Source organism: Ruditapes philippinarum, unplaced genomic scaffold, assembly GCF_026571515.1.
Source record: "Ruditapes philippinarum isolate M1 unplaced genomic scaffold, ASM2657151v2 ctg15317_1_1_1_1, whole genome shotgun sequence".
Classification (NCBI taxonomy): domain Eukaryota; kingdom Metazoa; phylum Mollusca; class Bivalvia; order Venerida; family Veneridae; genus Ruditapes; species Ruditapes philippinarum.
This window is the reverse complement of record NW_026858604.1, coordinates 3422-16430: the sequence shown is the minus strand read 5'-3', so window position 1 is coordinate 16430 and position 13009 is coordinate 3422. Positions and strand designations below refer to the sequence as shown.

General features: G+C 32.6%; 1 protein-coding gene across 1 annotated transcript; it reads right to left on the bottom strand.

Annotated features, from left to right (window-relative positions):
- Window positions 1–5375: 5375 nt before the first annotated feature.
- LOC132753704 (uncharacterized) lies at window positions 5376–6557 on the bottom strand. The gene is made up of 3 exons (XM_060744199.1): window positions 5979–6557; window positions 5694–5773; window positions 5376–5484 (listed from the first exon to the last, which is right to left on the bottom strand). The coding sequence occupies exons 1-3, from the start codon at window positions 6552–6554 to the stop codon at window positions 5376–5378; spliced, it is 765 nt and encodes a 254-aa protein (XP_060600182.1). The 5' UTR covers window positions 6555–6557.
- Between the last annotated feature and the right edge of the window lie 6452 nt (window positions 6558–13009).

The window sequence follows — 13009 nt, the reverse complement described above, 5'->3', positions numbered from 1 at the left end:
ACTTGTTATAGGGTTTGTAAGCAAACAGCATGGATCCTGATCAGACTGAGTGGATCCGCAGGCTGGTCTGGATCCATGCTGGTCACAAACCCATTATGTTGGTTTTGTCATGACGCGGCTCATATGTTAAATTTAGACTCTAGATTTATTTGACACAGTTTGAACTGGATGCTGGTTAAACTTGTTATTAAATAACCTTATTATTGTGATAGCCTGATGTTATTGATTTTTTTTTTTTCAAGACATGATAAAGTATTATTGGAGATCGAATTAAAAGTAAAGGAACTGCACTGAGGTCAAAAAGCCTAAAGACTTAAAAATGTTAAATTCTTACATAGATCAAGTGAAGCATTTAAAAATGGAAAAAGTCTGTGAAGGATAGTATAATATAGAAATATACTTGAATATTGATTTTTTGTGTGATTCTTATGATTCTGATTTGACTGGAAAACATTGTAATGCTTTTAATTTTTTAGGTCATCTTGCACAATAAAAATGATTATCCTAGAAAAACGGGTAGAGGGAATGATATGAAAACACAAGTTATCGGTCCAGACCCTTCTCAAATGGCAGACACATGTGGGATAAATATTTCTAGTCCTGTTATCTCTAAAAAAACCTCAGTGGAGTTCCTTTAACTTCATTATTATGATAACCTTATGTTTAAATTTCATTTTTCAAACTTAGGTCTTTCTGGAGATTAGAGTAAAAAAAAGAATCTTTGATACTATTTAACAATAATTCTATCCTGAATGCTGAAGATATCTTATTGTAAATTTGATTAAGTTTAACCCACACATGGTTTAAATGTTACTTTATTTTGGCCTTGACTGTTGGGAGCAATGCTAAGTTTATACCTGATTTTGAATATATCATAGTTGTTTTTCATAATGGGGTTACATTTACATGAATTTGTTTAAGGAGGGGGCAGTATAAAGTTGATGGTGTGGCCTTTAGTCTTTCTATCACACTATTTTTCATAAATTTATGCCATTATTTGATGTTTATGCCATTATTTGATGTTTAATTTCTAATATGCCTGGCATTTTTTATCCTCAAGGCCAAGGTCACCCAGACTGAAAATAGAATTATCTTTTTTTTCTTCATAGATCCTTTATTGATTTAAAACAATATCTTTATCATTTAACTACCATATACAAACAGCAAGTTGAAAGGTCAATCTTATTGCAGCTGAAAATTACGTTTTCTCATAGTTTGACCTTCTCTGGTTTATAGCTATTTCAAGGTTACATGGCCAACACATCTGTATCATGGTGGCAACAAGGTGCATCCATCAGTGTCACCCATTAGGCATATTATTGTTTCTGTTATGCAATACATTTTTAACTCACTCTTTTTGTTGAATTGTATTTAAACAACATCTCCTAAACGCCTGCAATCTCCACAGCAATGTTCCTTAGGTTGCCCTCTAATATAAAACACCTAGAATGTAGAAAATTTTAGATTAGTACAATACAATGTTTATACAATAATTAGGCGTATTGATAAAATTTGTCAGTATAAAGCACTCGGTATATCTAGTAAAAATCTGAAATTGTATGTAGAAATTTTGCTTAGAAAGTTAAAAAATTAGGTCCAGTCCCAAAATTTTAATAATGCTAGTAACAATTTGTTTTGTTACATGATCTTAATGAAGTTTAGTGCAATAAGAATAATTTTAATTGAAATATTCATGATGTGTTAAAACATTTTTGTAGTTTTGATCTGGTAAAAAGATAGTAAGTATTTCAAACTGATTTTATATTGAATTTTAGTCTTTCTCATAAAGATAATGTCATACATATACCACCATGATTATGTCGAGCCAGCCTGGACATCAGTGCAACCTTATAAATCTCTCACAACAACTGCTCATTGTAACCATTTTGATATTAGAAACCCCTATCTAATCATGATAGACTGTTCTATACTAAATGTAGGACTAGTCCATTATAGAAATTAAGAAGGGTATACATGTAGTTATATTTATAGATGTGCTCTTGTTGAGTTATATATATAGCCTGTCACATGTATTCTATTTTTTTTTTTTTGGAATAACTATGAAATAAGACTTGTCCTTATAATATCTGTCAATAATATCTGTCATATGTTGCAGTTCGGATGGGAAAATATATATTTTTTTGCATATTCTACCATATTTTATTATATTTTAAACTCTTTACATAAATAAAACAATTTTCCATGGAAATTTATATCATTACACCCGTAACTATTTTCTTACAACAGCGTATGAAATTACAATTTCATTCATAAAGGTAAAATTATGTCATCCTTAGCGTGCCAATGTACAGCACGCAATTCATCTGGCCCCCCCCATGCCAGATGAAATTTCCAGCTTGGGTAAAACGAACGGAAACACATGTCTGATATGCAAGAAAATCTAGTCATATTAGTTTATATACAGTTTTATAATTTTGTTTTGATATGATTACAAATTGAAGTTTTGTATGTTTAACAAGATGTCTGATGTACAGAATCAAGCTATGACATTTTTGAATCCAAGAGTTGTTTTATGTGAATGAATGTCACAAGGAGATTAGAGAGTGCATTAGAAAACCAACTTTATTTGTGGTTGTAATTTAATGATTGTTATAACATATAACCAATTGCCATATGTATTGATATTAATATTTTGGTTTTGACAATTTCTTATGGCAGAGCTGTAATGTATTGATTTTTATTTTTACTGTAAATCTCTTCTAACTGATAAGTTTTTTTGTTTTTTTTTAAATTGCATGCTTGTGAAGGCATTTGATACTTATTATATCCAAATTTGTAACGAGAAATTAAATGTGTATATTGAATTGAGTAAAGGTATTGTTTTATAAAACATAACATAACATATGTTTAGCCAATGTGATATAACATAGAACAGTGGTCTGTGATGTGTGTATCAGTAGTGACAACAAACATAGTAGAATAAAACCATCATAAATTGTTTGTATGCCAATTCAGACCAATACATTCAGTAATAAAAATCTATTAAATCAGCAAGAACCGAAAAAAAAAAATTCTCAGATAACTACATGTAATACACAGAAAGAAAAATTAATGTTGATATTTGAAGCCAAAACATTTTCAAACAGGTTTGTTGGTTGGATGTGGCAAACAAACATTTTAAGCCCTGTGGAAAGTAATAGCTTAGTAGGAACGAAGGCCTACGATGCATGTCAGGAAGGTTTTTTTAAACCAGGCTCATTTTGTTTTTGAATGTCTAAATTTGAAAAAAATCTATGTTCCCAGAAAATCAAGGGTTCCCACGTTGTCCAAATTCAAGATGGCCGCCAAGATGGCCGCCAAAAATTTAAGAAAATACCATTTTTACTTAAAATACAAATACAACACTTCATTTTCACATTTTAAATTCATTTATTCATCAAGATGATCGGAATTACATAGAATTCCTGATATATAAGCAATTTTTTTACTTTAAAAAGCATAACTTTTTGAAAATTGCCTTAAAATATGCTTAAAAAGGGTAAAAAACGTGTTTTTTTTTTGCATTTGGCTGGTTCCAATTCGGCTCAGAAAAATTATTTAACCTCTTATACAATATTTTTTCACATTTTTTTACAGATACATGATAAAGAATTTGAAAAAAAATATTTAAGTCTAGATAAAAAGTTAAATTTTAGTTTAAGGGACTATTTAAGTGGGTGGGGTAAGTGCCATCCATTTTTGTGAAAAATACGCCATGTACTTAAAATACATCAAAAAGTATATAGGTCTTCTACAGCAATTTCTATGCATGGTTTTAATCATTCTTGAGATTTCCTAATCTATTTTTTTTAGTAATTTAAAGGGTGCAAACTTATTTTTTCACACATTAAGGTGAACTTTTTGCCTTAAAAATGGCCGAAAATTTCATTTTTTAATGAAAAAGCCCATCTCAATCTTACCTTAAAATTGCATAAATGCTCATTAAATTGTTGAGTTTATCTTTAATCATCAAAATACAATAGCATACAAAGATATAAATATTTTTAAAAGTACAGATGTCAGATTTAACAAAGTGCAGCATAAAAAAGTGGGTGGGGTAATTACATACAATTACATGAAAAAAAGTCAAAACCTGCATAATTATATATACAAGTTATGGAAGTCTTCTCTGTCAATTCCAAAACATTATTTATCTTTCTTGTGACATTTCCATATTTCTCAGTAATTTATTAGAAGTAACAATTTTTTTTTTAAAAACTTAAGGTTAACGTTTTGCAGCAAAATTGGCAAAAAACACATTTTTATGGTAAATGTCTCTTAATCGCGGGAACGACTTATTTTCTTAATTTACCGTAACTCTCAAAAATGTTCTTCCATATATCGTCCAATGTGAACATACAACAATAAAATGAAGAAAAGACATTCTTAAGACATTCTTAAACAACAGAATATGTCACATTTAACTGTTCACAATGCCCATCTCTAAAAGTGGGTGGGGGCAATAATCACCAATGAAATAAATACATAGATACATAGTTATTCTCGAACAATTCACAATGATGCTTTTGACCATTAGTTAACATGTTTGTATACTTTAGTATTAATAGTGCGAGGGATATTATACAAACTACATTTTCCTCATTTCGTTTTGTGAGGATTTAGGAACTTATCAATTTACGTGAACTTTTTAATAATTAAATGTAATGTTGACACATTGTAAAAAAAAATAATAGAAAATACCCTCAGTTGCATTATATAATTACATTCATGGGGATCAAAATCTATTTCTGAAACGTTCGGATTATAACTATAGTAATTAATATCAGTAAGATGTTGACTCAGCATAACACAAATATCTTACAAATACACTGAGTAGAAACAAAGAATTCATTAACGTGCCATACATTCTGATTATGACAGCTATATTCATTCGTCTGAAAAGACAGACAATAAATACAAATCCACAGATTTTATAAAAACACAATCAACTCAATTGGAAGTATAACTATCACCAATCATCTCACTACATAACTAATCTCCCACAAAAGTTTACGGTTACTGAATGTCACTCATCATCATCTGACACTGAAATTCTAGACAACCATCATCATCTTCTTCTTCCATCTCTGCTTGAACATTTTCGACTAGGTCAACTAACGTTGGTGGAAGAATGGGACCCTCAGCCCACAATGGTTCTAACACTTCGTTCTTTTTGGTCCACCCTTGCCCTTCATCATGTGGTTCCGGATGTCTATCACTGGTGTATGAGCATTTTTCAAGATGCCGAGACGATGGTTGACTCTTCTGATGTGTTGGCATAAATTATCCTGGCAAGTGGCAGTTCGGATAATTCCACCTTTGACTTCATGGTCAGCTGTTCGTCGTCTCCTACCATTTTCTTCAAAAGAACTGCCCTACATGTGTTCACAGACCTCTCCCTTGGACACCCATACATCACACAGAAAAAACGCTTCTAACATCTGCATAACATCTTCTTCAACTGTCCAAGTATCACCCAGCATCCTACAGACATATCAGTTAAAAATAATGACTATTATACTTTTATTTACTGTCATAATTTGTTAGAAATGTGTTACTGTTTCAGACAATTCATTTTTTAATCAGTTACAAACATTTTACCTGAATGTTTTGTGGTATTTAGGATTACTCTGCAGCTTTCTGAGCGGTGTGACCTTTCCCTTGCCCTTTAAATGCACTTGTGACATCTTCACCGGTGAACACATGCAAGTCCTAGTAGAGTCTCACTGTATTCAGCACCTTGTGAGTCTGCCAGCTCACTAATATTCACCACCTAAGATGACAAAGTAGTTTATGCATTCAAAAGTTAAATATGTATTGAAATTTAATTTATTTTAAGTTTTTAATTCTTGGTATATTATATATACATTCTGTTAGATTAAAAAAAGTATATACTGTTGGAATAATTACTTGGTACATTAATGAAATTCAGTAACTAGAAATTAAAGATAGGTTTAATGCATGGTATATATTTTTACCTGTCTCTGTTTTCCTGTACCAACGTCGAGATAAACTGTCAGTGGTACAGACTGTGCATGGAACAAGGTAATGAAGAATAAGTCAGAGTCGGGTGTACGCACAATAGCTGACTGGTAGCCAATCGTTGATGCGTAGTGCATGTACAAAACTACTCTGGTATCTGTCTCTTCTTGGTTGGACACTAAACTTGTCTTTTCAGTCCCCGCAGAATCTCCACATACGAGTTGTGTCAGAAATGTTTGAAGTGCATCTGGGACCAATTCCTCCGGAGGAAAAGCGTCAAGGTCATCGGCAGTGGGTGGCCATGGCAGCGGTTTTGACACCGTATATGCCTGTTTCACACTTTTCCTGAGATAAGTAGCTACTTCCTCTTTAACTGAACTTGATCCCAACTTAAAACCACTGGCAATTGCTTCTGGCACAGTCATGTCGGCACTAAATACCACACTATGCATAATGCAACCAGCACCTTTCTGTTTAGTGAAAGCAATTTTTTGTCCAATAGGATCCGACTGCAACCACACTTTCAAGGTTCTATTGTTGTAATTTATATTGGGGAAGCCATTGTTATGCATTTCGGTTATGTACGAGGGCTGTCCAAAAAATTCGTGCACTGCAGTTATTGTCGTGAGACTTCTTGATATAAAAACCTTAATTATACATCACTTGAAGGGGAGATCTGTCTCAAATGAGAAAACAAAAGAAAAAAACGTGTAACTGGCATGTCGTGAAAACGAACTGTCATACAGTTACCTTGGTAACGTTATACAGGCGCACGACAAAAAAGTGGGTTAGTTCATTACTTTGATGCATCATGGTATTCTTAAAACACAACATATAAGCGTTAAAATTCAGGGAAAAGTATGTGTACGTATTCCAAACGTCAATATAAAATATTACGTCATTTGCCCTATTGTAATGTCGTAAACAAACATTTGTGTGAGGTCGTCAATATTGTAATTACGTAATAATGTCAGTCGCTAAACGTCTGGAAATACGGACGATCATTACATTTTGTGCAAATATTGGTAAAACACAAACAAATACTTACAAAGAACTTATAATGGTAAGCGGGGACAAGTTCAGTGTCACCAAGGCTGGTTTTTAAATGGCACAAACGCTCTGTAGAAGGGCGAGAGTCGGTAGACGATGACAACCGGTCAGGGCAGACGTCCATCCATAATGCCGGACTATGTGACGAGGGTTGTCCAATATATTCGTTCACTGGTGGGATATGTTACATGTCTGTTGCATAAGAACAATAAAAACTACAACATACTATGCATCAATCTTTCCTCTTTTGACAGTAAAACAAATTATAACATAAAAAGCAAATTGCCACTTTTACAAGCAACAAAGAATTGATACAATTACAGTATGAACAAACCCAATTTTTTGCCGTGCGCCGGTATTACGTTACTAAGGTAACTTAATGACCATTCTTTTACACGACTCCCCAGTTACCGGCTTTTTCTTTTGTTTTCTTATTTGAGACAGATTTCCCCTTCAAGTGATATATAATTCATTTGTTTTTATTAATAACTCTTACGACAATTACTGCAGTGCACGAATTTTTTGGACAACCCTCGTACAAGTCCCTAACTGAGGCTAGAGGAATTACTTCCTTTTGTACAACCACTTTTTGTGAAATCATATCACGTACCGACTGTTGGGCAAGGTTTTCTGACGTGTGGGAATTTTTAACTGAACCCCCCATACTTTGGCGCTTAGAAAGGTTAAACACTTTCAATTCAAAATCCTTCCGACATGAAGTATGAAACATTGCCTCTCTGGCCACCAGGTCTTCACCTTGTACTATTCGATATAAGGCAAAATCGCCCACCCTCAAAAGCCTGCCGACTCAATTTGTTGCCATGTTGTGTTTGCCTGAATTGAACACACCGCTCTGTCGTTGCATGTTTCTTTGGCTTTCACTTCCAACTTTTACAGAAGATGCATTCTGGGTGGAAACTGATTACTACAGTTAGCAAAAATTCTTGGTGAATGGTGTTTTTGAAATGTTTTGTACATTTCGCTTTACTTAACCTATCTCTAGGTGTTTTGGGTAAAGGCCTCTGGTAGCACCCACGGTGGTAACCACGTGATGTTCAGGTCTATTCCACATAATGAGGCAGGAATGCTCTTGCATTATGTCATGCATGCGATGTGGGTGAGTCACATGGTTCAGCTAATCGCTTGTTTGCGAATTTGAGTGCAGCTGATCTAGTTTTTTGTTCAGCAGAGACTTTTAATTTTGTAGAATTTAGTGTTACCACAGTCACCATGATTGCTAAGTCCACTGTTGTGAATAATGCACCTAAAGTCTGTGGGTATATCAGCTGCTCGTCGTACTTCCGTTTTTAACTATTGGACATTTTCTCATTTGTTTAATATTTTAACACTACACGTCATTGATGATGAAGGCATTCCACATATCTAAAAAACAAAACATTATTTTTACTTAGGAAATTCCAAAATTAAAATCCAAAATAAACGTATTTTAATCATTGAAATACATTGAATACAAAGTTAAATTAGTTTTTGTGACACTGTTTAAGTATAGTAATTAGCATTGTGGACTTAAATTGCCACCTGTTTCGTGGTAAAACAATTATTTCTACAAATTTAACTGCATAAAGAATTTTATTTCAATGCACATTTTTCACATTTCTAATAAAATTATTTAAAAACTGTCCTGAGAGCCGAGACAACATCAACCAAACCCACAGCTTACGAATGGTTGAATTACACATTTTATGTTCAACTTACTGGTGTATCCACAGCTCAGCTGGCATTTAGCTTGGCGAACAAGGCCTGTAAGGCAGGGCTCAGTAGTGGAGTATGTGCAGAGTAGTCTTTACTTCTAAAAGGAAAAAAAAAAAATAGGAATTAGGGTTTTATTTGGTATAAATAGCAATAATATGTAAATTATCTTTTATTCTTTTTATATAAGTCTAATACTAACACCTCAGGAAAAGAAACCTACAATATTTATATTTGTACAGTTAAAGAAAAAGTTATTGACATTACACATTTGAAAAAAACACAGACCTTCTGGATCATTCTTGTGTTGTTTCATATACCGGTACAATAATGCATCTTCATTAAGGTCCCATTCTGACTAAGCCAAATGAAGGTGTCTGAAATAAAGTAATTCTGACAGAATGGTTTTCAAGGTATGTCAAAATATATTTTATACAGTAAATATTTGTATAAATTCAATTTAAAATACTGTTACATTAAAAATATATAAAGAATATGAAATGTCCCACATAAATAGTTTTATCATTACCTACATGTACATGCATTGATAAATATAAATGATTATCATATGTTATATTCAAATAACTTCTATGTTGTAAATGCAATTATTTTATATAAACTTGTTAATAATAATTATCAATACTGTTTAGGGGTAATGCTAATTTAATAAAAATAACAAGGTACACAAACATACCTTCTAAACAGATGAGAATAAATTATAATGCATTTATGGCACGTACCATGTCAACATGGTGGTGCATTGGGACTCTACAGCCACTTGTCAGATTAATTATCAGTATGAATAGCTATCCTCAATCATTGCTGAAAACAAAAAAAAAATGTAAACCTTGACATGATATGTCTTCAAACCCCTTCAGATTGTTAAAGAGGGCAAAAAAAAAATTAATCCGGATAGTGTATGCATCCCGACTACTACTCAAGTTTTTTAAAAAAATTAACACAGCGGCATCCTCTTTAAAGAGAATCGTCGCACTATTTTTACAAAAATGATTATTTATATATACATCATAGCCTATAAACATTAATACTCAACTATTTTACAAATTCTGCAGGCATTTCAACCGCCTCGAAAAGCTTTTGTTTATGTGAAGTTTCTGGTGCATTCTTTCTACATTAAATCTGACATTTGATATAAATAATTATAAGATTCGTTTAGAACTAAAGATTAAATACTGGGCTTTTAATGTTCATACCTTTCTGAGTACAATCTTACTCTAAATCTGTGCAAATTCTCGGTAAAACTTCGTTGCTTCTTCAATGACATTTGGAAAATTTAGATGATTTCATGCTTAATATATCAAAGGGATGTACTTGCGTAATTTGTAAAATTACCTCGTCCAATCTATAAAAATGGCTTTGACTTACTTTTATATCGAAGACAATACTAAAAGAGAATACACATGACAAGCATACATGTTTCTGTAGTTCATATAAACTTTCATATATATAGAAATAAATTATTATTTATACATCATGTATTATTCAGGTAATTTTCGGGTATTTTCAGGTAATTACCGACTTATATTGATGCAGTCCCTTTTCAAATTCATATTTCCTTTCATATCTGAACTTTATGTTTTTCTTTGTACAGTTGCGGCAACATTATATCTGTAAATAAATGTCGAAAATATAGTATAAGATGTTAAATTAAGTTTCTGCAGCGAATTGGAGCAGCAGATGCCAAAAAGCACGTTTTTACCCCCTTTTGGCATATTTTAAGGATTTTTCAAAAAGTTACGCTTTTTATAGTGAACTTTGTTATAATATCCGAAATTCTACGCCCGGTGAACGGTTCGATCATTTTGAATAAAAAATGAATTAAACGGTTGAAAAAGAGCTCCCTCCCTGTATTTGTATTTTAAGCAAAAATTGGTATTTTCTTTAATTTTTGCGGCCATCTTGGCGGCCATCTTGAATTTGGACAAGGTCGGGGAAGCCCTTGATTTTCATGGGAAAATAGATTTTTTTCAAATTTAGACATTCAAGAACATAATAAGCCTGGTTTAAAAAAACCTTCCTGACATGCATCGTAGGCCTTCGTTCCTACTAAGCTATAACATAATGCATGTAATGTGGAGACATTGTTATGGATGCATTGAAATAGTATTCACTATATTTTTTCTTCATTTAGTATAAGATTCTAATTTTTGTTTTATTTTACTTTCTACATATCTTTTTGAGCTTGCCTGAGTGTAAAAGCTGATGGTGAGCTATTAGTATTGCTTGATGTTCGCATTCAATAAACATTTTAATGACTTCACTTGCACAAGCCACATACAAGCATACAGTGGTTTGAATGTTTCTGAAGTGTCATCAGAAAGTAAAGTTACGCCACAGGTTAAAACTAAATGAGAAATACATGATGTATAAATCCCATCTTATTAAAATTTTGGAACTGTAATCCTGCTGTAATTTTTTACCATTGCAACATTTTGTTTTGTAAAATGGATGTAAAATTAGAGCTATTAGCTGGGGTATGAACATCTATTCAAGCAATTGATTGCTGCTTAAGGAAGTTTGGATCTCAGTGGCCATATGGTTTAATTCTTTGACTTTGAATGAGTTGTCTCTCACTGCAGTGAGTTTGAATCCCAACAATGACTTTAATTTCTGTCGTATGAGGAAGCTATCCAGCTAACTTACTTAAGGAAATTTTGGTGGCTCTTTTCAGGTATGTCTATGGTAATGAACAGTGGGGCTCTTCCACCAGTATACCTGCAAAATCTTATGACCTTAATAGGTTTCTTTGACTTAAAAAATAAGAAATATGTCAAAGGACAGAGGTGAGCAATATGGAGCAAGTTTAGCTGTCTTGTTATTTTACAATTTTTTTAGTTTGATATTTGTTTTCTTTAAACAGGGTATTTTTGGTGTTTCTATAACAATGTATTTTATACACATGTTACCTTTATAAGCAGTTTGCAATTTATTTTAACAATATAGATTTGAAGGTGTTGTTTTTCTCACAGTTGAAAATCACAAGAATTGTTTTTCAAGTTTGAGAGCTTGGAGCAGTGATAATAAACAATTTGTCTATTTAGAAAGAAATCGTTATTAACTTTTTTTTTCTTCATATTTTATTCTTATGATTAATATTACTGCTTTAGAATTTGATATACATGTATATTAAGGAACTGTTTCTAACATTCTTCAGAATGTTCTGGAACTGTATTACTTTATACATCTAGTACAATATTTTTATTGTTGATTATATACCTGAATAGGCCCATAATTGGAAATAAAATGTATTCTGTTCTATACTAAATTTAAACGAAATTACCTGATTTGTAATGTATTAGACAGTTAATTTTTATGTCAGCATATCTTTCATGTGTAACTGTCATCACCTATCTATTTAATGCACAAAAATAAGCCATTTGTACATGTAAATTAACTATTTTTAGATTTTTACTTGATATTTTATTTAGTATTATGCACCAGATACATGTGTATTATTTGAGCCGTGTCACGACAAAACCAACATAGTGGGTTTGCTATCAGCATGGATCCAGACCAGCCTTCGCATCCGCTCAGTCTGATCAGGATCCATGTTGTTCGCTGTCAGTTTCTCCACTTGTAATAGGGTTTGTAAGCGAACAGCATGGATCCTGATCAGACTGCACGGATGCGCAGGCTGGTCTGGATCCATGCTGGTCGCAAACGCATTACGTTGGTTTTGTCATGACGCGGCTCATTTTGTTGTAGTTCTCCTGTATCTCCACTTGTAAGTTTTGTTATACCCTGTAATATCTGAGTATTACTGAGTATGAGTGACATACTGGTAATATGGTAATTGGCTCTGTGATTTTGTTGTTAAATTCTTATATACACTCTGAAACCTCTACCATTATAAAGCCAGAACAGCTGGTATTTCTTTCAAGTCTTAGTCTAACAAGGGTCTATCCTGGTGGCATTACAATTTTATAGTTTCCTTTTCATATCCTTAAGATTGTTGTTACACTATTTTAGTCATGTTTAAATGTATTTCTTATACTATGTTTTATTTACCATGCAATAAACAGCTTACACATAGTTCAGTGATTTTCTTTTTATATTATCACCGATTAGTCACCCCACTAACACTTATGAAAAAGGACCCCTGAAACAATCAATATTTTAAATCATCTGAGTAAGAAAAGAATTTGGGCTAAGTTGCTTTCATTTTAAAGCAGCCACTGCTCGATTAGCATAGGTCTGTCAATCTGGCGCCAACAGCAGCATAGATTAGATTTTCACCAAACTTTGT

Bases quoted from the DNA above. Each gene is read 5' to 3' on its own strand.
- LOC132753704 (XM_060744199.1), bottom strand. From the start codon at position 6,554: ATGCATAACAATGGCTTCCCCAATATAAATTACAACAATAGAACCTTG. The intron at 5,774-5,978 runs GTAAAAATATAT...TTGTCATCTTAG, and splicing joins GTACAGGAAAACAGAGACAG to GTGGTGAATATTAGTGAGCT. The intron at 5,485-5,693 runs GTGAAGATGTCA...ATATGTCTGTAG, and splicing joins GGACTTGCATGTGTTCACCG to GATGCTGGGTGATACTTGGA.